The 25987-nt window shown below is 38.2% G+C and overlaps 1 protein-coding gene and 1 pseudogene across 3 annotated transcripts in view; one reads left to right on the forward strand and one right to left on the reverse strand.

Moving 5' to 3' along the window:
• TMEM117 (transmembrane protein 117) overlaps window positions 1-25987 on the forward strand; it is a 627686-nt gene that overhangs the window by 72492 nt on the left and 529207 nt on the right. For all 3 annotated transcript variants that reach the window (XM_060689057.2, XM_060693247.2, XM_060689060.2), the window contains one exon: window positions 18792-18924. In XM_060689057.2, the coding sequence (XP_060545040.1) occupies window positions 18792-18924 (133 nt within the window). The remainder of the gene's footprint in view (window positions 1-18791; window positions 18925-25987) is intronic.
• On the reverse strand, window positions 10528-11586 carry LOC148112877 (uncharacterized; annotated as a pseudogene).

Below are 25987 nucleotides of genomic sequence, written 5' to 3' on the forward strand. Positions count from 1 at the left end.
GCTTTCCAATATACACTGCCTGAACTTACCAATAAAAAAAAAAAGTGTTGTTATTTTGCCTTTTCCTCCGTCTCAAATTTTCAATGCTAGAAAGAAAAGTTGCTGTCAGGATAAACCTCAATATTTACAAATGGAAATAATTTGACTGGTTCCTCTGAATGAGGCATAGTAATTAAAGAAGGGGGTCTCCTTTTGAAATATCTTAGTCCTAGCTGAATGTTATAAGAGGGAAGCCTTAAAAGGGTGGATGTCTTGACAAACCCACCTAATGTTTGTTGTTAGTTCTTGTTTTCATATATGCTGCCCATCCAGACTCACATTTTGGTTTTTTTTTTTAATTTTTTATTATTATTATTATTAACATATAAAAAAAAAGAAATTAACATACATAACATACATGAATCATAATATATAATATATAACAATATACAGAATACAAACTGTTGGATGCTTATCTTACAGTTGGGTAGATAATATATAGAAAACTATGTTCTGTAACTTTAACTGCTACAAAGATGACTAATTGGCTGTGAAAATTGGCTTCCCGGGAGGTGATGCAAGGGGATTATAAATGCTTCATTGGGTGAGGGTACCTTCCCTGCCGCCTTGAAGGAGGCGGTGGTGAGGCCTCTCCTCAAGAAGCCTTCCCTGGACCCGGCAGTATTGGCTAATTATCGTCCAGTCTCCAACCTTCGCTTCGTTGCGAAGGTTGTTGAGAGTGTGGTTGCGCGACAGCTTCCCCAGTACCTGGATGAAACGTCGTATCTAGATCCGTTCCAGTCGGGTTTCAGGCCTGGGTACAGCACGGAAATGGCATTGGTTGCGTTGGTTGATGATCTCTGGAGGGCTCGGGACAGGGGTTGCTCCTCTGTCTTGGTCCTGTTAGATCTCTCAGCGTCTTTTGATACCATCGACCATGGTATCATGCTGCACCGGTTGGAAGAGTTGGGGGTGGGAGGCACCGTACTACGGTGGTTCTCCTCCTTTTTCTCCGACCGGTCGCAGTCTGTGTTGACAGGGGGGCAGAGGTCGACCCCGAGGCCCCTCATATGTGGGGTGCCGCAGGGATCAGTCCTCTCGCCCCTTTTGTTCAACATTTGTGTAAAGCCACTGGGCGAGATCATCCGTGGTTTCGGGGTGAAGTACCATCAGTACGCTGACGACACCCAGCTGTACATCTCCACCCCGGACCACTCCAACGATGCCCTTGAAGTGATGTCCCGGTGCCTGGAGGCCGTACGGATCTGGATGGGGAGGAACAGGCTCAGGCTCAACCCATCCAAGACTGAGTGGCTGTGGTTTCCGACGTCCCGATATAGTCAGCTGGTGCCATCGCTGACTATTGGGGGTGAATCATTGGCCCCCACCGAAAGGGCTCGCAACTTGGGCATCCTCCTGGATTCACGGCTGTCTTTAGAAGAGCACTTGACGGCCGTGACCGGGAGGATTTTTCATCAGGTTCGCCTGATCCGCCAGTTGCGTCCCTTTCTAGATCGGGATTCCCGACACATGCCCTCGTCACCTCTTGTCTGGACTATTGTAACGCTCTCTACATGGGGCTCCCCTTGAGGTGCACTCGGAGGCTCCAACTGGCGCAGAGTGCGGCCACGCGGGTGGTTATGGGAGCAATGTGGAGCTCCCATGTAACACCTCTCCTGCGCGAGCTGCACTGGCTCCCAGTGGTCTTCCGAGTGTGCTTCAAGGTTTTGGTTACCACCTTTAAAGCGCTCCATGGCTTAGGACCTGGTTATCTACGGGACCGCCTGCTACCACCAATAGCCTCCCACCGGCCAGTATGCTCCCATAGAGAGGGGCTCCTCCGGGTGCTGTCGGCCAAACAATGTCGACTGGCGGCCCCTAGGGGGAGAGCCTTCTCTGTGGGGGCACCCACGATCTGGAACGAGCTCCCCCCGGAGATATGGAGGATCCCGGATCTTCGCACCTTCCGTCGCACGCTTAAAACGTTTTTATTTCATCAAGCTGGCCTGGCCTAAATCTTCTCCTTTTTTAAATTTAAATTTTAAACACAAATTTTAATCTGTTTAATTATGGGGTATTTTAAAATTCAGCCTAAATTATTTAATTCACTTTAATCTATTTCTAATTTTGTATCTCTGTGTTTTATCTTCTGGCTGTTCACTGCCCTGAGTCCTTCGGGAGAAGGGCGGTATAGAAATTTAATAAAATAAATAAAATAAATAAATAAAAGCAGACATATAAAGGAAGGCAGGAAGTTCGTTCATTTCTGCTCTCACTTCTACTTCTGCTCCTGCTTCTGCTCCTGCTATTTGAAGGTTGAACTGCTTGAAGGAACTGTGTCTGTGTTTGAAGAGAACTGGAATTGTAAGCAAACTATGTTTTGTGTTAAACCGTGATTGTTTGAAGAAGTTGTTTTGAGAAGCCAAGTTTGTTTTTATACTACAAGTAAAGACTGTTTATTTTTCTTTAAACGTTCAGAGTCTGTGACTATCTGTGTGTTTTGCCAAGCATCTTATCTATTTGCTGTCTGGTCCGTTGCACTACTTTGCAGAGGGCAGTTTTACCCTCAACACTGGTTATGGGCCCAGTGCCAGAGTGTGTGTACCAGTTACAACAATAAGGGAGTTGCGACACACATTATTGCTCCAGACGTTCTGATATGTATTAAATCTCCTGGTGAGGACGGCACAAGGTCAAGCTCCCAATTTATCGCTGGTTACCCGGCTGGATGGCACCAACTACAAATCCTGGTCCACCAAGTGCAGTCTCCTGTTGCGCAAAGAAGAGCTATGGGATGTAGTGCAGAATCCACCAGATGTGACCTCCTGGAATGCTGACGATGCTGAGGATTAACATAAATGTAAAGGCAAATAACTATGTATATGCTGTAAAACATTGTTTTAATTGTGTCAAGAAGGGTCATATAGCCAGGTTTTGCAGAAGGCTGAAACCAAGACCATGGTTAAAGATAAGAAACAATGTACTAAAGGCATGTTTTTTTTTTTTTAAATTTATATACCACCCTTCTCCCTGAGGACTCAGGGCAGCGTACAGCCAGAATTAAAAAACATGAAATACAAATATTAAAAACAATTAAAATATATATAAATTTGGCCCAAAATTAAAAATACAAACCAATTAAAACTTTTAAAATTTCTTTTTAAGCCAGCCCGGCTTGCTGGAAAAAGTGGGTTTTAAGGGCACGGCGGAAGGCACTAAGGTCTTGGATTCTCCTTATCTCTGGGGGCAACTGATTCCAGAGGGTAGGTGCCCCCACAGAGAAGGCCCTCCCCCTGGGAGTCACCAGCCTACATTGATTGGCTGATGGCACCCTGAGGAGGCCCTCTCTATGGGAGCGCACGGGACGATGGGAGGTCGTCGGTAGCGGTGAGGGAATGTGGTGAGGGAATGGCAATATGTCCATATGTAAAAGAAAAAAATGCATATGTTATATGTTCCAAACCTAAACTTTAATTTGATGTCGGTTAGAGTATTGGTTAAGCTAGGATATACAGTAACATTTAGAACCAATGATTGTTTAATTGAAAAAGGTGAAACCAAGATTATTGGAAAACTGAAAGATGGTTTATATGTATTATCTAGTAACCATGTTACAAATGTTGTATACTCAAATATCAAACCACATGATGAATGTGTTTACTTGCTTCACAGATGTATGGGGCATATCAGTTTTAAGATGTTACAGAAAACTGTAAAATTAGTTGATGGGTTGAAGCTGAAACCACGTAACCAGTATTTAAATTGCAATATTTGTAATCAGCAGAAAAGTAGAACAATCCCTGCTAATAGGCTTGACGGGTTTAAAACGAAGAGACCACTGGAAGTGGTATTTGCTGATTTAATAGGGCCAATGAAGGCTAGTTTAGGGGGTGCTTGCTATGTTCTCAGTATAGTTGACCATTATTCCAGGTATGGTTTTTGCTACCTATTGAAGTCTAAGGTAGATACTTTTCGGTATTTTGTTCAATGGATTAAGTTTGTGGAGAGAAAAACAAATAAAAAAATAGTTACTATTGTAATTGACAATGGTACTGAGTTTGTCAACACAAGGTTTAAATCAATGTTAGATAATGCTGGTATAAAGCACAAATGTTCAGCTCCATATCGGCCACAGCATAACTCGTATGTTGAAAGGAGAGGACAAACTCTACAAGCATTGATGAGATCAATGTTAGCTGATGCAGGTTTACCGGCTAATTTATGGGGAGAAGCAATTATGTGTGCAAATACACTCTTAAACAGCACCATAAATACAACCACTAACAAGATTCCATATACCGTATAGCATGGAAGGAAGCCAGATTTGAGCTACATACACACATTTGGATCACCTGCATGGGTACATACTCCAGCCAGTTAAGGCGTAAGGGCCAGAGTAGGGCACAACAATTAATATTTGTTGGTTATAATTCAAACCACAGGACCTACAGATTTTGGGTAAAAGGAACAGCAACGGTAGTTAACAGTGCAAATGCCAGGTTTATGGAGCATGTAGGGTGGAATAAATTAGGTATTGAAAATGAGGTTATCATTGAAACACAGCCTGAAGCTACCAATGAAATGCCAGCGAAAGACGTAGTACAGGAAGAGGTTAAGGTGGAGAGGCAATCTGTAAGTCCTGAACTCCCAAGAAGGTTGAGTAGAGTAACAAGACCACCTGATAGGTATCAGGCAACTACAGTCTATCAAGTAAATAAAGTCCCTACTACATTTAATGAGTTGACCACGTTTCCACCTGAAGACCAGAAGGTGTGGAGAGGTGCAATGACTAAAGAACTACAATCTTTGCAGAATTTGAAAGTATATGAGTCTGTAACAATTCCAAAAGGAAAAACTATACTTGGTAGTAAGTGGGTATATAAATTAAAAACTGGGATAGATGGGATACCAATATATAAAGCTAGGCTAGTAGCTCAAGGATTTAATCAGTCTCCTAATGATTACGATGAAGTATTCGCTCCAAGCTTAAAAGCCATTACATTAAGAGCAGCGTTGGTATGGGCAGCTAGAAATAAATATATAGTTACCCATTTAGATGTAGAGACCGCATATCTGCATGCACCATTACAGCATGAAATTTATTTAAAGAAACCCTCAGGATTTGAGGAAAATGGGAAGGCTGACTGTTGGTTATTAAAGAAAAGTCTGTATGGGTTAAAACAGTCAGGTTATAAATGGAACTAGTGCGTTGTAAAAACATTGAAGAATATCAGATTTAAAGCAGGATTAGCAGATCCATGTTTATTTAAAATGGAAAGGGATGGAATAGTATCATTATTACTTCTTTTTACGGACAATATAGCTCTGATTACAAAGAATGAGCAAGAGGCCAACAGGATTGTTGATGAATTAAAAGCTCATGTCAGGATTAAAAATCTAGGGGAGATACAACAATACCTAGGTGTAAGAATTGAAAAAACTAGGGGAGGATTTAAATTATCCCAAACTGATAAAATTAATAATCTATTAAAACAGTTCAGAATGGAATTGTGTAAACCATCAAAGACACCTATGGTTCAAGATTATTGCAACACTGATGTGCAAAGTCCGGTGTTCGATAAAGGGATATACCAATCGTTGATTGGCAGTTTATCATACATTAGCAATTGGTCTAGACCCGATATTTCTTACAGTGTTAACCAATTAGCTAGATTCAACACGGAACCTAGAGAAAGACACTGGCAAGAAGCAAAACGTATTCTTAGATATCTGAAATATACCATGCATCATGCATTGTATCTACAACCATCAGAAGAATTGCATGTAACCGCTTATGCAGATGCTAGTTTTGCAACAGATGTGAATACAAGAAAATCAACCTCAGGAATCGCTGTATTTCTGGGAAAATCTTTGATATGATGGCGTTCAATAAGACAGAAGCATTTAAGTATGTTTACAATGGAAGCAGAGTTTTCTTGTTTATCTTTGTCATGTACAGATTTGATCAGTATTAAGCAGCTGATGCTAGATTTAGGAATAGATATACAAGATCCTATAATAGTATACGAAGATAATCAGGCAGCGATAAAAATGGTGACAAATATAGCTGTAAGGACTAGAACAAAGCATACAGATCTTCGGTATCTCAATGTAAGAGAATGTGTAATGAACAAGATGATAGAACTTGTATATTGTGCATCAGAAAACAATGTGGCTGATCATTTCACAAAAGCACAGGGAAGTAGGAAACATAGATACATGTGAACAGTATGGTTTAAGATTGTAAATATATTAGTCTACCCAAAGGGGAGAATGTTGGATGCTTATCCTACAGTTGGGTAGATAATATATAGAAAACTATGTTCTGTAACTTTAACTGCTACAAAGATGACTAATTGGCTGTGAAAAGCAGACATATAAAGGAAGGCAGGAAGTTCGTTCACTTCTGCTCTCACTTCTGCTTCTGCTTCTGCTCCTGCTATTTGAAGGTTGAACTGCTTGAAGGAACTGTGTCTGTGTTTGAAGAGAACTGGAATTGTAAGCAAACTATGTTTTGTGTTAAACCGTGATTGTTTGAAGAAGTTGTTTTGAGAAGCCAAGTTTGTTTTTATACTACAAGTAAAGACTGTTTATTTTTCTTTAAACGTTCAGAGTCTGTGACTATCTGTGTGTTTTGCCAAGCATCATATCTATTCGCTGTCTGGTCTGTTGCACTACTTTGCAGAGGGCAGTTTTACCCACAACACAAACAATCAACAAGTGCTCCCCCACCCATCGGGATCATTCCTGCTTCCAGAATCTTAAAGCTTCTTCTGATGGTGGTATCCCTCTTCCTCCAGAAAACATATATATATATATATATATATATATATATATGTATGTATGTATGTATGTATGTATGTATGTATGTATATGTATATGTATATGTATATGTATATGTATATGTATATGTATATGTATATATAAAAAAATTGATTTATATGCCGCCCTTCTCCGGAGACTCAGGGCGGCTTACAATGCGTTAAGCAATATATATTATATTATATAATATATAATATATTAGGAACTGTTTCCAGATTCCATTAAATTCGTTTACCTTCATTATGCCCCTCCTTACTTTAATATTGCAAGTCACTTTATCATTTATGGCAATATCCCAAACTTCCTTATACAATTCTTCCAAATTATAAACACCTTGTATCTTCCAGTTCCTAGAAATCATTAGCCTTGCTGTGGTCAACAAATTTATTATCAATTCTTTAGTCTCTTTTTTATATTTTATATCTTCCAATAGTGAGAGTAATGCTACCTTTGGTGCCTCTTCTACCTTTATTCCTACAATTTCTTCTATCTCCTTAAACACCATCTTCCACAATTTTTGCACAAATTTACAATCCCGCCACATATGTAAATACGTTCCTTTTTCCCCACAACCTCTCCAACAGTTATCTGAATAGTGCTGATTCATATTGCTTAATTTAACCGGAGTTAAGTACCACCTCGATACCATTTTGTAGTAATTCTCTTTTATTCTTACTGACATATTTCTCAACACTCTTTGTTGCCAAATTCTGTTCCAACTCTGTTGCCCTATTTGTATCTTCAAATCGGTTTCCCATACCATCTTTCCTAAATTTCCCCTCTCCTCTTCCTCCAACAATATTTTATAGATTCCGCTCATTAAGCCTTTTATCCCGTATTTTCTTCCTTTACAGTTTGATTTTTTTCAATTAATTCCTCAAATCTCGTTAACTCTCTACACTCTCCATTTTCTCTTATCCAATTTTTAGTCCATTGTTCCACTTGGCTATAATTTAACCAAGACAATCGTTTTCCTCCTAGAACCTCTTCCAATTCCCCATGTGTCCTCATTCCTCCTAACAATTCCCTTAATTTCATTTTATTTTTCTCTTTTAAAATTTCATTCACTTTATTCTTCAAATTCCCTGGGAACTTTTCCAAAATTACTACCGGTGATAATGAAGAGTTCTTTGGAAGCAACCTCCCTTTATATTTACTCCAAATTTCCCAGTGAAACTTCAGGAGAGGATTGCTTATTCTCTCAGCCCATTTCTTTCCATCTTCCATAAAAAATATATTTTCCAACTTCCATTCTAATTTGGTTTTAATTTTAGATTTATCTTCCAACCATTCCAATTCCCCTATTCCTAAAATTGCCTCTATAACATGTCTAAGCCTGTTAGCGACATAATATAATTTAATATTTGGGAGTCCTAAACCCCCCTTTTTTTGGCTTAGATACGACTTATTTTTATTTATCCTCGCTTTCTTATTCCCGTTACAATAGTTGTTCAGTATATTCTGCCAACTCTTTAATTCTAATTCTGATATTTTTATTGGTAGCATCCTAAAAGCAAAATTGATCTTTGCTAAAATCTTCATTTTTACTAAGGCAATTCTTCCAAACCATGATAAATTCAACCTTTTATATTTATTCAAACTTTCCAAAATCTCCTTCTTTAAACTGGCTAAATTTTCCTTTTCTAACTTCTCCAAATTTTTTGTAATTCTAACTCCCAGGTATTTAATATGATCTTTAATTCTCATTTCGCTTTGCTTCCCTTCCCAATCCTTCTCTTCCCTTTTAGTGTAATTAAACAGCATCAACTCAGATTTTGACCAATTTATTCTTAATCCAGTTATTTCTTCGAATTCTTTTAGATGCCATCCAATTCTTTCCATCGTATCCACTATATTCTTAACTGTTAACAATGCATCGTCAGCAAACATATTTAGTTTTATTTTATCTATCCCTTCTATCTCCCCGTCATCTCTTAATGCATTGGCCAATAGTTCCATAACCAATACAAATAGGACAGGTGAGAGTGGGCACCCTTGCCTTGTTCCTCTGGCGAGTTGTATCTTGTCTGTAACTCCATCATTCAGTACCACTAAAGCAGAGTTTTGAGAATATAATTGATCTATTACACCTTTAAATTTATTTCCAAACCCCATTCTGTCTATTACCATCTTTAATGCTTGCCAGCTCACACAATAGAAGGCCTTAAAGATATCTAACGCTAACATCCCCACTTTAAGCTTTAGATTTTTGATCTCATGAATTACATTTAGCATTCTTCCAACCAAATTATGCATTTGACGGCCCATTACAAATCCACATTGATCTTCCCTTATATAATTACCTATAAAATTATTCATTCTTCTTGCTAAAATAGTTGAAAAATTTTTTGCATCTTGATTTATTAATGATATTGGTCTGTACGAGTCAGGGAGCGTCGAATCCTTTTCCGGTTTAAGTATTAATATTATTAACGACTGCTCCCATGATTCTGGAATCTTTTCCCTTCTAATATTGCATTATACAGCTTTAATAATTTCGGTACTAATAATGTTTTAAATGTTTTATAGAATTCTGTTCCTAATCCGTCTACCCCAGGTGATTTACCCACCTTTAAACTTTCAATTACTTCTGCAATTTCCCTTTGCGGTATACTCCTTTCCATTAATTCTTTATGCTCCGTTTCCACACCCCTTTTTATATATTTCCCAATATAAGCTTCCATTCTATCCTTCTTAACCTCCTTACCCTTGTACAACTCTTGATAAAATTCCTGGAATATTTTTAACTTTCCTTTCATTGTACTACAATAATTCCCCAATTTATCTTTCACTATACCTATTGAATTTTTAGCTTTCTCCTTTTGTGTGAGCCTGGCAAGCATCTTAGAATTTTTATTGCTATTTTCAAAAAAATCTCTTTTCATGTATATTAAATTATTCTGAACTTCCTCTAAATTTTTATTCTCTAATTCTTTTTTTTTAGCTTGTAATTCTATTACTTTCTGTTTATTTCTTGTATGCCAGTACTCTTTTTCCAATTTCTTAATCTGTTCCTCTAATTTTTCCCGTAATGCAGTTTCTTGCCTTTTAACACTACAGGCTTCCCTAATACATATTCCCTGTATCACCACCTTCATGGTGTCCCACACCATTCTCGTTGCTATTTCTCCTTTTTCATTAATTTCCCACAATTCTGATATCTCCTTTTGCATTTTCTCAACCACTTTCTCATTTTTAAGACTCCTTGTAGTCACCTTCCATCTAACTGCTTCTCTATAGTCTTTTTTTTACCATAAAGTCTAAACTAACCACCGCATCTTTTTTTATACTCTCCATAATAAATCCAGTTCTTTTAGAAATCAGTATGGCCACCCCATTATTTTTTTGAAGTCCCCAGTGACTTTTCATAAGGAAGTGACCACTTCAAACGCACTTCATTTACTCCCTCCTTATCCTGGTGAGTTTCCTGCAAGAAAATGATGTCAGATCTTTCCTTGTTTAACAATTGTTCGATTCTCCTCCTTTTCACTACTGCCCCCAAACCTTTGACACTGAGTGTTGCAATTCTTATAGTTTTATCCATATTCAGCACATACAAATTCTTTACGATCTCTTGTGCACTTTAACTTAAACCAACATATAAGAAAACACAAAATGACCTCAACTAAATAACACTCATAACCTACCCCCCTTCCCCACCCCCCACCCCCAAATCTCCCCAAACTCTTTTCCCCCCACTAAATCCCCAGTAGTCTAATGCTCCAGCCATTCCCTTAAAGTGGGGGGGAGATGAAGCCCACAGTCCAGAACCAGCAAGCCTTCTAGTATTAATATTTTACAGATTTATCATCTCAGTCTTGTCGATTTCACTTCCCACTTGCCGTGGCTCCTCTTCCTCCACCATTGGCACTTTTAGGAACAGCATCGTCCTGCAATTCCAGCCCCAGACTTTTAAGTAGCTCAATGCCTTGCTCCAAAGAGGTAATCCTATATTGTTTCCCATCATACATGAACCTCATAAATACTGGGTATCCCCATGCGTACTTTATCTCCCTTCTCTTGAGCTCTTCGGTGATTGATTTAATGCTATGCCTCCACTTAATTGTTTGATAACAAAGATCATTATAAACTTGAACTGTAGATCCTTGAAACTTCAGCACAGCTAACGACCTCAGTTTCATCATCAGCTGCTCTTTTTTATAATAATTAGAAAATTTTACCAAAATGTCTCTGGGGCGAAATCCAGCTCTGAAAACGCCCACTCTGTGGACGCGTTCAATGTCCTCTTCTCCCGTGGCCAAATTAGGGATTATTTCTTTAAACCATCGTGGGATCAATTTCCTCAAGTCCTCTCCTGTCATCTCTGGTAAATTTCAAATTCGTATTGATGATCTTCTGCTTTGATCTTCCAGAGAAATCAGCCTTTTCTCATGCTCATCAAACTCCAGAGAGTGCTTTTCTTCCAACTGCCTCATTTGTTTCCCTAATTGGTCAGTTTCCATTCTAAGAAGCTTAATCTGTTTATCATTATGACTAATATTTATAGCTAATTGGTCCATGCGCTTGTCAACTTTTTCTGCATAATCATCCATTCTTTTCAATATCGCTTCTTTAGTGCTAGTCAGCATTTCTCTGAGTTCATCGACTATTGCTGGCTGTGAGCCAGTTTTCGCTGCCATTATTGTTTCACTTTCTGAGCTCTCTTGCTCCAATTCACCCAGAGATTGTCTTTTTAATCGTGCCGCGGTGTGATTTGAAGGATGGATACGTTGCCACTTATATTTACTAACACCTTTTTGTTTTTTCAGTGGCATAAATCTTCAAAGCCTGGGCAACAATCAAATAAACCTTCTGCTTCCAGCGGGTGTTTTTTTTTTTTTCCTGTTTTTCTTTTTTGTCCGTAATAAAACGGGCTGCTTAACCGTGTGAGGTTGTAAAGTTATTAATCACTCCTTGAAGCTAGCTGCTGTCTAAAAACAATTTCAAACATTCTTCTGTGGCATTCCAACAACAGCGATTAGGCCCCACACTTTAAACACTCTTTATCGGTTTTTCACTGTCCCAAACAACTCTCTTTTTTCCTCCGCTGTTGGCCCAGATAATCATACAGACCTTCACAACTTTCTGTCCATTTTAGTTAGATGATAAATTTTATCGGCCCACTATTCCGGAACCAGGAAAAACTCTTACCGGCTCATCAGGCTGTCAGGCTCCACCCCCCAGACTCACATTTTGACATACTCTGGTTTCTCTTCAGATTCTCTGGTTTCTCTTCAGATCGTATAAATCTTTCGCCTTTTACAGGCTCACATTTTGACATAGTTTTTGGGAAACAGATGGCATCTTTCAAATAAATAGATTTGACACAAGAACCTCTGGTTCTAAACTTAATTAAAGGAGATAGAAATGGATGGTTTAGGATTCTGCTCTTGGTTGTCACCCTTTCTTTCAAATCGAAAGAAAGCTTTCCATGTTGTACTTTCAAGTTCCAGTAATACGGTTTCAAAAACAAATGCTTTGTTAATTTAATTTTTTTTAATGACTTGCTTGGATACATGTGCACAGTTTCTCAGCGATATACATTGGGAAACCTTTAGAAATGGGAATCAATTAAAGAAAACCTCTCAGGTCATCACTGTATTACATTGTTGCCTGAAATTAACTATGAGCTGTGCCAAATTGACACTTTCAAATGAGACCAGAATGATGTACTGATCATGTGTGTTTGCTGTTTTCCATAAGATAATCGTAACTATTAAACCATGGAAGCTGATAGGAAACAGAGAAATGCTGCTATTTGTTCTGTGTTGCAACAAAACAAATGTTTGATGAGGAAACGTTGACATCAATGAAAAAAGGTTGAAATTATCTCAGTAATTAAACGATGTTGTAAACTATTACTTTGTTCCCATTTTTCATATAATGTGTGGGTTTATTTTGGGTCTTTTGATAATGGCACATTAATATAACCATTCAAATAATTTTCTGAACAAACTAATCTCTGTAAATATCTATAGAAGAAGAATGGACAACTGGTTTTGAGGTTGCAGAAAATACCAACATCCAATTTTTATTATTTTTTTAAGGATCTTTTGATAATTTTGTTTTTGTCAAATGAAGATTTAAAGGTAGAAAATGGATGCCTTAAACCAGTGATAGTGAACCTTTTAGAAACCAAGTGCCCAAACTACAACCCAAAACCCACTTATTTATTGCAAAGTGCCAACACAGCAATTTAACCTGAATACTGAGGTTTTACTACTTAAAATAAAGATAAACAAGGCAGAGTTCATCTAATTGTTCTAAGAAAAATGTGATAAATGCACTTTTATGCCCCTTCATTTTTTTTCCTGCTTTTGAAATATTACGTTTAGCAACAATAAAAAAGAAAAACTTTTGTAATATAATTTCTCTCTCTCTCTTCCCTCCTCTTTCTCTTTCTCTCTTTCTCTCCTTCTGTTTCCCCCCTCCCCCCTCTTTCTCTTTCCCTCCCCCCTCTCCCACGGAGGGGAAAGGAACCCCTGAACTGGTGATGGGTGGTGGGATTCTGGTGGCGGAGAGCCAAACACCAGCTGGCCAGCGGGGAGGCGGGGTATCACAACACCGGCAGCTCTTTAGCCAACTGACATCCAGGAGGTGAGAGTGAGCCAACAATGACACAGGGTCACATTGTGGCTCTGCATTGTAATGGGCTCCAGGAGGAGGGGACCCTGTCTCCCCCATTGTGAAGCACGCTAAATTTCACTGTGCTGTGCAAGGCACTGCGAGAGCAGCAGGCAGGCCATGGAGGCAGCAACAGCAAATGTACTGCAATGAAGGCGGAATGCTGTTTTGCACAAAGGCAAGTGCAGGGGCGCTTTGCTCCTGCACTAAGTCCCCAGCCATCACCACCGCCGCAACAGGACAACAGCACTTTCATCCACTGCCGCAACAGGGCGACAGGGAGCCGCAGCAGAGGGATGAAAGAGCCGCATGTGGCTCTGGAGCCACGGGTTGCCGACACCCACCCCAAACATTTCTTTGCCTACCTGATTTCCAGCTCCGTCGTGTTTCTCTGTCACATTTCTCGCCATCGTGTGCAGGGAAACAAAAGATTGTGGGACTAAAAAGAAAAGTTCACGTAATCAATTCCAACTTTGCAAGATATTTTTCTTTCAAGAGAAGTTGAAATTGATTGAGTAATTTTTTTTTTAGTTCCACAAACTTTTGTTTCCCTGCAAATGACGGTGAGAAACTTGATGGAGCTGGGCTGGGGCAATGGCCCCTGTGCCCACAGAGAGGGCTCTAAGTGCCACCTCTAGCATACATGCCATAGGTTTGCCACTACTGCCTTAAGCCAATCCATATCTTATGATGCTTTATGTTACCGCTCATTAAAAGGTATTTGTAAGTCAAGGTCAACTCATAGTGATTACATTGATGAACCATGTAGTTTCTTGGCTGCAATACAGGTTGTCCTGGACTTACAACCATTCCTTACAACCATTCCTTTAAGTTCAAAGTTACAATAGCATTGAAAAAAGAAATTTATGACCAGTCCTCACACTTTACAACCATCCCCAAGGTCACATGATCAAAATTCAGGTGCTTGGCAACGGTGTATTTATGACAGTTGCACTGTCTTGGAATCATGTGATTGCAATTTGTGACCTTCCCAGCAGACTTCCAACAATAAAGTCATTGGACAATGCTGGATTTGTTTAATGACCATGTGATTCATTTAATAACTGTAGTGATATTACACAAATTGTGTAAAATCAGACAATGCACACTTAACAACTGCCTTGCTTAGCAATTTAAATTTTGGTCCCAATTGTGATAGTAAGTGAGGAATATCCATATAGTGGTGGCTTGTTGTAGTCTTCTTCTTAGCACTTAGAACTTAGCCTTACATTCCGCTCTATAGTGTTGTACAGCCCTCTCTAAGCAGTTTACATAGTCATCATATTGTCCCCAACAATCTGAGTTCTTATTTTACCAATCTCAGAAGGATGGAAAGTTGAGTCAACCTTGAGCCGGTGAGAATCAAACTGCTGGCAGTCAGCAGAATTAGCCTGCAATACTGCATTCTAACTACAACACCACCATAAGTCATTAGTCTAAAACATAGTTCTGATGTTCCTGAAATAATATCAAAGTAGTAACCTTGACCTAACCCTTCAAGTCAAAGCGGTTGGCCTTTGTTGGCCATGCTTCCATGACCTTACAGGGGGCAGATGAATAGATTTCCAAACAAATAATTGTGCTGCAACATCCCATTTTTTTCTCTCTGGTTCTTTGCTTAAAAACAACCTTGTGATCTTTGTGGGACTACCAGTACGGCATTTTGTGGCATATACAGGGTGTACCAAAAATCAGACCTCATATGCCAATCGCATACATAAAATATGTTCCTAAATTTATTAGTTTTTTTTTTCAGGTAAAATGTTGCTATATTTAGTAATATTTAAAAGTCATGCATCAAACAAGTAAGGAAGTGTTTAGAAGAAAATGGCAATCAGTTCAAAAATGTTATATAATTTATATCCTTGTCTAAAGGGTCTAACTTTGGTACATAGTGTATGTACTGTATATATATGAACATGCACACACACATAAATACACAACAAAAATAAGGTGGATGAGAAGCCTGCACTTACATTCCCATGTGCCACTATATGAAGCATAGATTTCTGATTGCAATGAGGCTATAAATGGGATAATTTTTAACAAGATACTCTCAACCTGCTGCCTAAAGTGTGACAGCCAAATAATAGCACCAGGATATTAATCACTTCATCTTACTGCTGCATATACAGATCTAGCCTTAGTCCTACTACAGTCAAATCCTCATTGAAATTCAGTCACTCAATCATGTAATAATTGCTTTGATAATTTGTGTGCTGAATAGTTTCAAGCAGTAACTTTCAAGAGTCAAAATACTTCAACAAGAACTTTCAACATTAACAAATTAAACTGATAAATGATTCTATACTACATATTACATTTTCCTTTTCTTGCATCCTTAGAAAGATTTCCCATTTTGCAGGACTGTCCTCTCATTAGCCAAGTTTTCCTGGACATTGTCCCATAAATAGTCTAAGGGCAACTAGTATTAATATATTTTTCTCACAGGTTCTTCTTGATCAAATATATCAGAAGCCTTGAAGGCAAACCATTGCGTGTGAAGAAAAAATAAATGTTCCATGTACAGTCTAATATAGCTTTCCACCTTAAATTGTAATATAAGCCAAATAAGATTAAACTATTGGGTGTTTCTGCACCTGGAATGGAAGCAGTACTGTTCAAATATCTGCTTCAGATAATAATAATACGTTTGTCAGATCGACTTTCCAATATGATACATCAACAGATCCATCAAAAAGTACTGAATGTGGAAAAACAGGCTGTAGAGCAGCGGTTCTCAACCTGGGGGTTGCGACCCCTTTGGGGGTCGAACGGCCATTTCACAGGGGTCGCCAAAGCCCTCTCTCGCCCCCCCCCACACCTTCACTCACCCTCACTCTCTGCTCTGTTGGATCGCCGGCCGTTCGCTTACCCCGCCCGTTCCCAATCTATTGCTGCCTCCTGAGTCCCAGCTGATGGCTAGAGGAAAAAAAACTGTTTAAATTTTTGCCGCGGGGCTTCAAAGGGCTGCCCTATAGCCAGTGGTGGGATTCTGCCGATTCTAGAGGGTTCAGCCCAACCGTTTCTTAAATTGCTGCCTTGCCCCACCCCTCCGCACCACTATTTATTGCCAATAAATAGTGGTGGGCGAGGGGCGGGCGAGCCAGCAATTTAAGAAATGGTTCAGTGTTTTTTTGTAATTTTATTGGCCCGCAGAGCTTCAGCATAGGCTAATTAGCCCTTGATTAGATCGGCTCCCGACTCTCAGCTGATTTGCTCTCAGCTGTTTTGCTCAGGGCTCTGCAGCTTGCTGGAACAGATTTTTTTCCCCCTAGCTATGCTGAAAAACAAAACTGAAACTAAAGCAGGCTGTTGGCTTTGCTGTTGCTGCAACGTTGGAAAATTAGGCAGGCAGATTTCTTTTCTTTTTCCTCACCAAAAAAGGTAGGTGCAAATAATGGGAAATTTAAGGAAAAGAGGAGAGTTCAAGATTTTAAAACACAAAAGAAAAAAGCTCTATTTAACTAGGGAATTGTAATAATTGAGATACTATTAATTGTATATTGTGTTGAAAGCAGAAATGGTTAAGTTGTGGTTTGGAGGAATATATGGGGGAAATTATTTGGACTATTATTATTGGTAAATATAATTAATTGATTTGTAAGAAATTGGATTGCATGGAAATAATTGGAATATTCATGTTCATATTGATTAATATACAAAAAAGGTAGTTATATAACTAATTGATTTATATTAAAATGTTGAATTTATATTAAACAACTGTAATATTACATAATTAACCAATGTGAGGATGGATATAAAAATAGATGACAATGGGAAGGGGTATAATATAGAATAGAAGGGAAAAATTGAATTTGATTAAGATTAGAGATGAGGATGAAGGGTAATATTGGTTTTTTTTACAAAAAATAGATGAGGAATAAATATGGCAAAAAGGAAATATAGAAATTGTAAATTTAATTGAAATGACTAAACACTGTTTAAATTTGTGAACCGACCAAATACTCTGTTCAAAGAAAATACATTGTATGTTTGTATGTGTGTTTCTAATAATTGTTATTTATTCATATTTGCTCTCTTTTATTCTTTAAAGTTTAACAATTCATTCTTTATCTTAATATCTTTATATTTGTTTGGGGTTGGTTTTCTTCCCTTTCATTTTTTTTATTGTACAGCAATCTTTCTCCTCAAACCTACCACCTCTCTCTTTTCTTTCCTTCTTACTTTCTCTTCCTCCCCCTCTTCTTCTCCTCCCTACTTCCTCTTCCTTTCTCCTTCTCCTCCTCTCTTCCTCCCTCTCTTACCCTCACTCCTACTCTAATTTCCCTTCCCTTCCTTCATCTCTCTCTATTGCTGGACTACTCAGAGGGCTGAAAAAGTTATTTCTGACTGGTCCTCACACTTTTGACCAGTCCTCGAACTTACGACTGTCCTCACATTTTACGTTTTTGCCCTATCTTGTCACCATGGTGAAGAGAAACAGTTGTGAAAGGAGTGACACGGTTGTTAAGAATGCTACAATGGGCATAAATGATGACCAGTCATAAGTGCGAAGACAGGTCAAAAGTGTGAGGACCTGTCAGAAATCACTTTTTTCAGCCCTCTGGGTAGTCCTTTTGTGCACATGGACTACTCAGAGGGCTGAAAAAGTTATTTTTGACTGGTCCTCGCACTTTTGACCAGATCTCGAATTTACGACTATCATCACATTTTACGTTTTTTGCCCTATCTTATCACCATGGTGAAAAGAAGCAGTTGTGAAATGAGTGACATGGTTGTTAAGAATGCTGCACGGGCATAAATGTGAGGATGGTCATAAGTGTGAGGACCAGTCAAAAGTGCGAGGACCTGTCAGAAATGACTTTTTTCAGCCCTCTGAGTAGTCCCTATACACATAGCCACGGCCACCCGGTCACATGACCAGCTAGCCACGCCCACTCAGTCACATGATCTCCAAGCCACGCCCACAAAATAAGCCACGCCCACAGAACCGGTAGTAAAAAAATTTAGAACCCACCCCTGGTTGGGGGTCACCACAACATGAGGAACTGTATTAAAGGGTCGCGGCATTAGGAAGGTTGAGAACCACTGCTGTAGAGGAAAAGGATTTCTGAAGAAAGTCTTGCTCAGTGGGAGCCATTTAAAAACAACATTTTTTGTAATAGAACTATTGTCTAGGGAATGTTGCATGGATGAAACATGAATTTGACTCATAACTTTTCAAGCCACATTGCAAGGGGCAGAGAAGTTTACTCTCTGCTTCAGTATAAGTAGGAATCATTCATGGAGCTGAAGCTAAACCTTGGCATGTTTACAAAATCTGTACCATTCTCTGTCTTTTCTAGAATAGTAGGAAGCTCTTTGAGAAATCTGAATACATTTTTAATATCTTATCTTTGCAGGTCAGCTACTTCGGTTGAAAATGTTTCGAGAGGATCATGGGTCTTGGATGACAATGTTTTTCAGTACCATACTTTTTCTCTTCATCTTTTCTCATATCTACAATCTATGTCTTCTTATGGCAGGTAACATGAGGTAGGCTGTAGTTTTCTGATATTACTTTTGTTAATTATAACTCATTGATTAGAATTTTATAAATAGATAAATATGCAAGTTTTATATCAGGGAACTAATTCATTCATATCCTTCCAATAGAAAATACTAAATAACTATAGGAGAAAAATTCCAACCGCTACTGATTTAAATATCTGTTAATAGCTAGAGCAGTAAAGGATTGGATAATAAGTAAGAACACACAGTTATAGCTAATTGGTTAAAGAAAGTGGGCCACTGCATGAGGGAATCTGAGCTGTAATTGGTTGCTATGAGAGTAAAGGGGGGAGTTTCCTTGTTTCCTGCCTTTTTTCCTCTGTGTGCCTTGTGTGCTCTCTGTGATTTAACTCATGATGTTCCTGCTGTGTTGATTTACCTGTCGATGCTCCTATTTGCTTATCTTATTTACTGTAAATATATTTATTTATATAAAACCACTGGTTCATGTCAGTGTATCTGACTCCATTTGGACACTGGCTACACAATTCCCTGACAGGTTATGGGACCAGAAGTGCCCTAAGAGCCAGGAGTATTTTTCTGAGGTAAAAGTTTCTTCGTGAGCCTGAGGAAGGCTGAGGACTGTTGGCCTGTAAAGACAGCACGATGCTATCTGTTACAGGAATTGGAAAAGGATTTCCTGTGGCTCATCTTAATGAGACAACTTATCTTTCTCATTTATCGTTTTATTTTATTATATAAAATGTAATATATTTTATATATACTATATATTACAAGAAGAAAAGAAAATAGGAAATTAAGGGAGGGAAAGGGAGTGGGGGAAAGGGAACATGGGAACACGGCTAACTGAACACATGCCTGGGAACAGATCTCCGAAGGATTTTTCCCTAGAGTGTTGCTCTTCTGCCTTCTAACTGAAGGAACTGGCATCCTATCAGCTTTTATGATCCATCCGGCCAGGGTGTGTCAAAGAACTTCCCCTCGGAACCCTTCAGTACAGCTGTAAGCTGGCAAACGGCTTCTGGAGTTGAACTCCGAAGCTATCTGCTGGGAGGGGAGGGGCTGCAATCTGTTCGGGATTGAAGAAGCTGTAGTTTTGAAATTCACTTTTCAAACGGACAGTAAATTATGCCTTTGTCTTCTTAATCACCTTCAATGACTATTATTCTTTCTTTTTTTTAATCAAGTTTTTTTTATTTTTTAGACAGACAGACATACAAACATACAATGTATTTTCTTTGAACAGAGTATTTTGCCAGTTCACAAATTTAGATAGTATTTAGTCATTTCAATTTTAATTTATAATTTCAATATTTCCTTTTTGCCATATTCATTTCTCATCTATTTTTTAAGAACCAATATTACCCTTCATTCTCATCTCTAATCTTAATTAAATTCAGTTTTTCCCTTCTATTCTGTATTATACCCCTTCCCATTGTCATCTATTTGTATATCTTTCCTCACCTTGGTTAGTTATGTAATGTTACAGCAGTTTAATTCTTATGATTATAATAAATCCGCTTATTTTATAACATACATTTCCTTTGATAATACAAATCCAACATTTTAATATAATCAGTTAGTTATATAACTATCTTTTTTTATATTAATCAATATAAACATGAATATTCCAATTATTTCCATGTAATCCAATTCCTTACAAATCAATTAATTATAGCCAATTCTGCTTTCAACATAATAGACAACTGGAAGTATTTCAATTATTACAATTAATCATTTCTACTTTCTTCACATTATAGAATTAAAGAGTTAAAAATATTCCAACCATTACAGTTTCCCTAATTAACTTTAAAGTATTCTAGCTGTTATCCAAGCCACAACTTAATCCTTTCCACTTTCACCATCATATACCATTAAAGGTATTTCAATTGTTACAATTTAAACTTATTCATATTTCTTTTAAAAAAATGAAATTAAAAAAAAAACAAAGGTTATCATTATCTAAGTTTCAAAGATACAATACAAATATTCCAATTATTATTAATTTCATTTTTGCAATCATATGGTTTCCCATTTTTTTTACTACAATTCATATTTCAATTCTAAATACATATAGCATCTTTCTCTTTCATTTCTTTTTCTCCCTTCCCATTTTTATTTTTACTTTTTTCTTTCCCCTTTTTTTCTTTTGTACTTTGAAATCTTGAGCTCTCCTCTTTTGCCCTAAATTTCCCATTGTTTCCCATCTCTTTTCTCCTTTTCTTACTTCCCCATTATTTATCCCACTGTTTATCCCAGTGTAATCATTCTGTGTTTCACAAATCTGAACTCTTCTATTTTGCCCTGCATTTCCTGCTGATTCCCATCCTTTTCCTCTTTTTTTTCTTTTCACTGTTAATCCCAGTGTAATCATTTAAATTTTTTGTGTTCTATTTCTCCCTTCTCTCCTTCTTTGTCTGTTTGTGCCTTTTCTATTTTTTCCATTGTTAATCCCAATGTAACCTCTAAAAACCTCCTTTTTATTATTACTATCCATATATTCAATTAGTTTTCCAAAATTAATCTCATTCTCTTTATCTTCTTTGTTTTCAGTCTCTGTGTCTTGCTTCTCCATCTTTGTTTCCTTGTCAGCTTGAACATGCTCTCTCTCAGTTTTTGGATCCTCAAGTTTCGATTCTCCATGTAGCATCATAATTATTCCTCTTATTTCTGCTTTCCACAACAAATACATCATTTCCATCATTTCTCTAATTTCCTGCGCCATTTTATTCTTTCTATATTACTATTGTTCCAGATTTAAAAGTTCCGTTGTTTTCCTTTTTTTCCCCAAAGTCAAGCCTCTAGCAGACAAAGCAATCCTCCCCGAAAGTTCTCACAGCTATTATCACTGATAGATAGTTCAAAGTTTCCAAAACAAAGATTCCAAATTGTAGTGCTCTTTTTTCCCCTGAAGATGTCTCACTAGAATCCACAATTCTCTTAATTGTTTAACAGAGTGTCCATTTTATATCAATCTTTGTTAACAATCTAGCTTCTTTTTTCTTCTTTTTAACTTTAAAAATACCAAATCAGTTTTATAGTCCAGTCCAAATTAAAGAATACTTTTCTCCTCATTTTTTTTATTTTTTTTAGGTATAAAGCACTTCTGTTGTAGGGCTTAATATCCAATTGTGTTTTATTTTTCTTAGTCTTCAACAAGAACAGATCTATTTATTTTCTTTCCAATCCTTTAGTCAATTTTGGGGTTGTTTCTTCTAATTCTTAAAATTTTCCAGTTAATTTTATTCAAAAGTCAATATTCTTTTTGGGGTTTTGTCCCTTTAAATTTCGCTTACATCCTCTTTTCTTCCCCCATGCCTGTTAGCCGCTAGTTTTACGCTGGGGGTTTCACGTTTTAAAATAATTTTGTTGTTGTTGTTGTTATTTCGCCTGTGGGTTGGCTGTCACTCACCCGGCTTCAAAAACTCTGTTGCATTCACTGCTCCTGCTCAATACTTAGTCCGGTTGCCCCAGCTTCTTGAGAGCCACAATGGCTGCTGCCTCCGCCGCCGAATTGGAGAGATTCCTCTGACCTTCAAGGAACTTGCCTGTTCCTCTTGGTCTTCCGAGGTGCCTCTCCTTCTTCCCCGTCCCTACAGGACGGTTCTGGTCCAAAGACCCCCTCCGCAGCGGTTCGTCATGTCAGAGGCAATCAGCCCCGTTACCTTCCTGGGGTAATTGCCTGGATTGTGGCATTTTCCTTGTGTATACTTTTGAAAAATAAAACCGGAATACATCTTCTAATTAAACTCATATTTATTGTAAAGAAGAAAATAAAACATCTTACTGATCTAATTGGTTACATTTTGAAATAAAGTTCGTGCCAGCTGCTTCTCAGCAGTCAGACTTTTCTTGGCAAAAGAACAAAGGAAAGAGTGTGAAGGAATGTGGGTGGACAGACTTGTGCAGTTTAGCTTACTGATAACAATTCTTGGCATGCTACGGAAAGTCTGATAGTCCAGAAATGAGAGCTCAGCTGGTAAATAAAAAACGCAGTGACAATCCCCTTCTTTTGCCAGTTGAGCGAATATCAGGTACATCATCAAATAAGGCACATCTTCTTACGCAGATACTCGTGTTGAGTTGCTGGAAGTGGTTTGTTGAGCATGTCTGCAATTTGATCATGTGTAGATACATACTGCATTTTAACAAAACCTTTTTTCACTAAATGTTTTATGTTTTGATAACGGATGTCAATGTGTCTGGACCTAGAACCTGTGAAATGTGATTCAGAAATATAAACCACCGATTCATTATCTTCCATCATGGTGATTGGTCGGATCGCGTGCGTCCAGATATCTGTGACTAAAGCATCAAACCAAGTTAGAGAATTACATGCATCTGAAACACAAGCATATTCAACTTCGGTAGATGAACAAGAAACAAAATTCTGTTTACGTACTTGCCAATAAACAGGACATCCATTTAAGAACATCATATAACCTGAAGTACTTTTACGTGATTTCTTATCACTTGCCCAATCAGAATCTGCATAACAACATAATTCTGCATAATCAGTATGTGTTGGTTCTAACAATAACTTCTTGTGTTTAGTGTATTTTAGGTATCTCAATAATTTCTTAACGCATGTCCAATGAAACTGTTTTGCCTAACCTACGTGTCGAGACAAGAGATTAACACTAAGTGCAATGTCGGGTCTGGTCCAACTACTAATGTACAACAGTGACCCAATAACTGAATGATAAAGTGTTTGATCCTCGAACTCAGGACTTGCTTCTTGTGTCAAGTTGTGAAAATCTGTTTGCATGGGTGTCTTTGTTGTGTTAGCATCTTTCATGTTGCAATGATGCAAAATTTGTTCAATTTTATCCTCTTGTGAAAGACTAAACCCCTTCTGTGTTTTTTCAATCTGAACACCTAAATAAGCTAATATGACCTAATGATTTCAATGTGAAGAATCTCTGCAAAGCTTTGGCAAAAATTTCACTCATTTGCTTATTTGGACCAATATAAACAATATCATCAACATAAACAAGAACGATCTCATATGCATTGTTAGATCTTTTTGTGAACACTCACTCATCAGTTTCAGACTTAATAAAGCCCATTGAATTTAGTTTGTTAGTAAGACATAAATACCATATTAAACCAGACTGTTTCAGACCATAAAGACTTTTGTTTAGAAACCAGGTATCCCCTTCTTGCTGTCGGAATCCTGGAGGACCTTTCACGTAGATCTCTTCATCTAGGTCTGCATGTAGATAAGCCGTGTCAACATCGAACTGGAAAACTTCTAAACCAAGGATAGTTGCAGTTGCTAAAGCAATTTTTACACTCTCAGTTCGAACTGTCAGTGAATAGGTATTTGTGTAGTCCTCAGGATAACGTTGAGCGAAACCCTGAGCTACAAGTCTGGCCTTGTATAATGACTCACCATTTGGCTTCTTTTTGATTCTGTAGACCCATCAAGTGCCAATGACCTTTTTGTTTGCTGGAGGTTTTGCAGGTGTAAACACTTTAAGTTTCTTTAGACTGTCCATTTCAACCTGCATTGCTTCATACCATTTGTCTTGCTCTGAATCAGGAAGCTGCTTGATTTGTGTGAAATTATCAGGTGGAAGTGTAACATTGCAAATCAAAGGCAAGGGTGCTTTTGTCAGTTGCCAAGAATATCGTTGTGGAGTGATTCCTTTTGTGGCCCTCTTGGAATGTCTCGGGACATCAGTCCAGTCTTCTTCTGCTTCGTCCTTGTCCTCACATTCGTCGCTAGCGTCAGCATCCGCGGCTTGCGAAGACGGAACATCGGGTTGAGAAGAACTAGTGGAATCTTGATCATCAATCTGCGTGGCATCAGCAGTATCATCTCTAGGAAAATAAACTCCAGGATCATTGGAATAAATCCTGGACCAGTCAACATCTTCCTCAAAATTAGCAGATTGGGAAATCACAATTACATGTTTAGAGTCAATAAATTTGCTTCATTTTGAATTATCATCAATACCCATAAATCTCAGTCTCTTTGCTGCTGGACCTCCTTTTCTTCTTTGAGCTAAGGGAATGTTCACCATAGCATATGAACCAAAAATATGGATGTTTTTAAGATCGGGCTTGTAGCCATACAACATGAAGAAAGGAGTCTGATTCATTACACTGCTCCAAGTACTGTTGACAATGTAATTTGCATATTTTATAGCTTCACCCCAGTATATCATATCAAGGTTGGCGTCTTCTAGGAGACAACGCATCATGGTTTGCAGTACCCCTTGTCTTCTCTCTACGACCCCATTATGAGCCGGTGTGTAAGGGGCCGTAGTCTGATGAAGAATTCCATTCTTACGCATCCAGTCCTGGAAACACTGAGACATGAATTCAGCACCACGATCACTCTGGATTCTGGCGATGCGAACTTGGTGTTGGGTAGAAACAAGGGCTGCAAAGTCTTTAAAGATCTGAAAAGTCTCAGATTTTTCTTTCATAGGATATACATATCCATATCTAGAGTAATTATCAACAATTGTTAGAAAATATTTTCTACCACCAAATGATGGTGGAAAAGGACCAACTATGTCAGTGTGAACCAAATCAAAAATGCGTGTTGACAGGCGTGTAGCATGTTTGGGAATGGCTGCTGCTTTGGATTTGGCCTTTTTGCAGACAGCACAATCCAAAAACACCTTACACCCCTTTAGATCCAAACCTTTTGCAAACTCCGGCATCTTCCTAAGAACACGGAAACTGGCATGCCCCAATCTTCTATGCCATTTATGGATACACCTGGAATACAAAGGTTTACCAGTTAGTGAATTCTCAACATTAACAGTTTTATGAGGAACCTCAGGCTTGCTCTGAGCAACCTGTTTCCCAATTTTCTTTTTGTTGGCTTTAGGAGCCTTTGGAATAGCAACAGGATCTCTCACTGGAGCATCTCTCTCTGGGCCTGTGCTCTCCCTTTTTGGAGTTTGTATACTTGCCTGTGTTTGTGTCTTAGGCCTTGGCTTTAAGTAATAAACACCACCAATTAATATGGTCTCAGCAACAATATCTCCATCTTTAACTATGTAACTTGCTTTTTCAAGGTGGTGAACCTGGAATTTTAATGCTCTAGACAAGTGACACTGACTAAGCA

Source organism: Pantherophis guttatus, chromosome 7, assembly GCF_059756535.1.
Source record: "Pantherophis guttatus breed Tessera chromosome 7, ASM5975653v1, whole genome shotgun sequence".
Taxonomy (NCBI): domain Eukaryota; kingdom Metazoa; phylum Chordata; class Lepidosauria; order Squamata; family Colubridae; genus Pantherophis; species Pantherophis guttatus.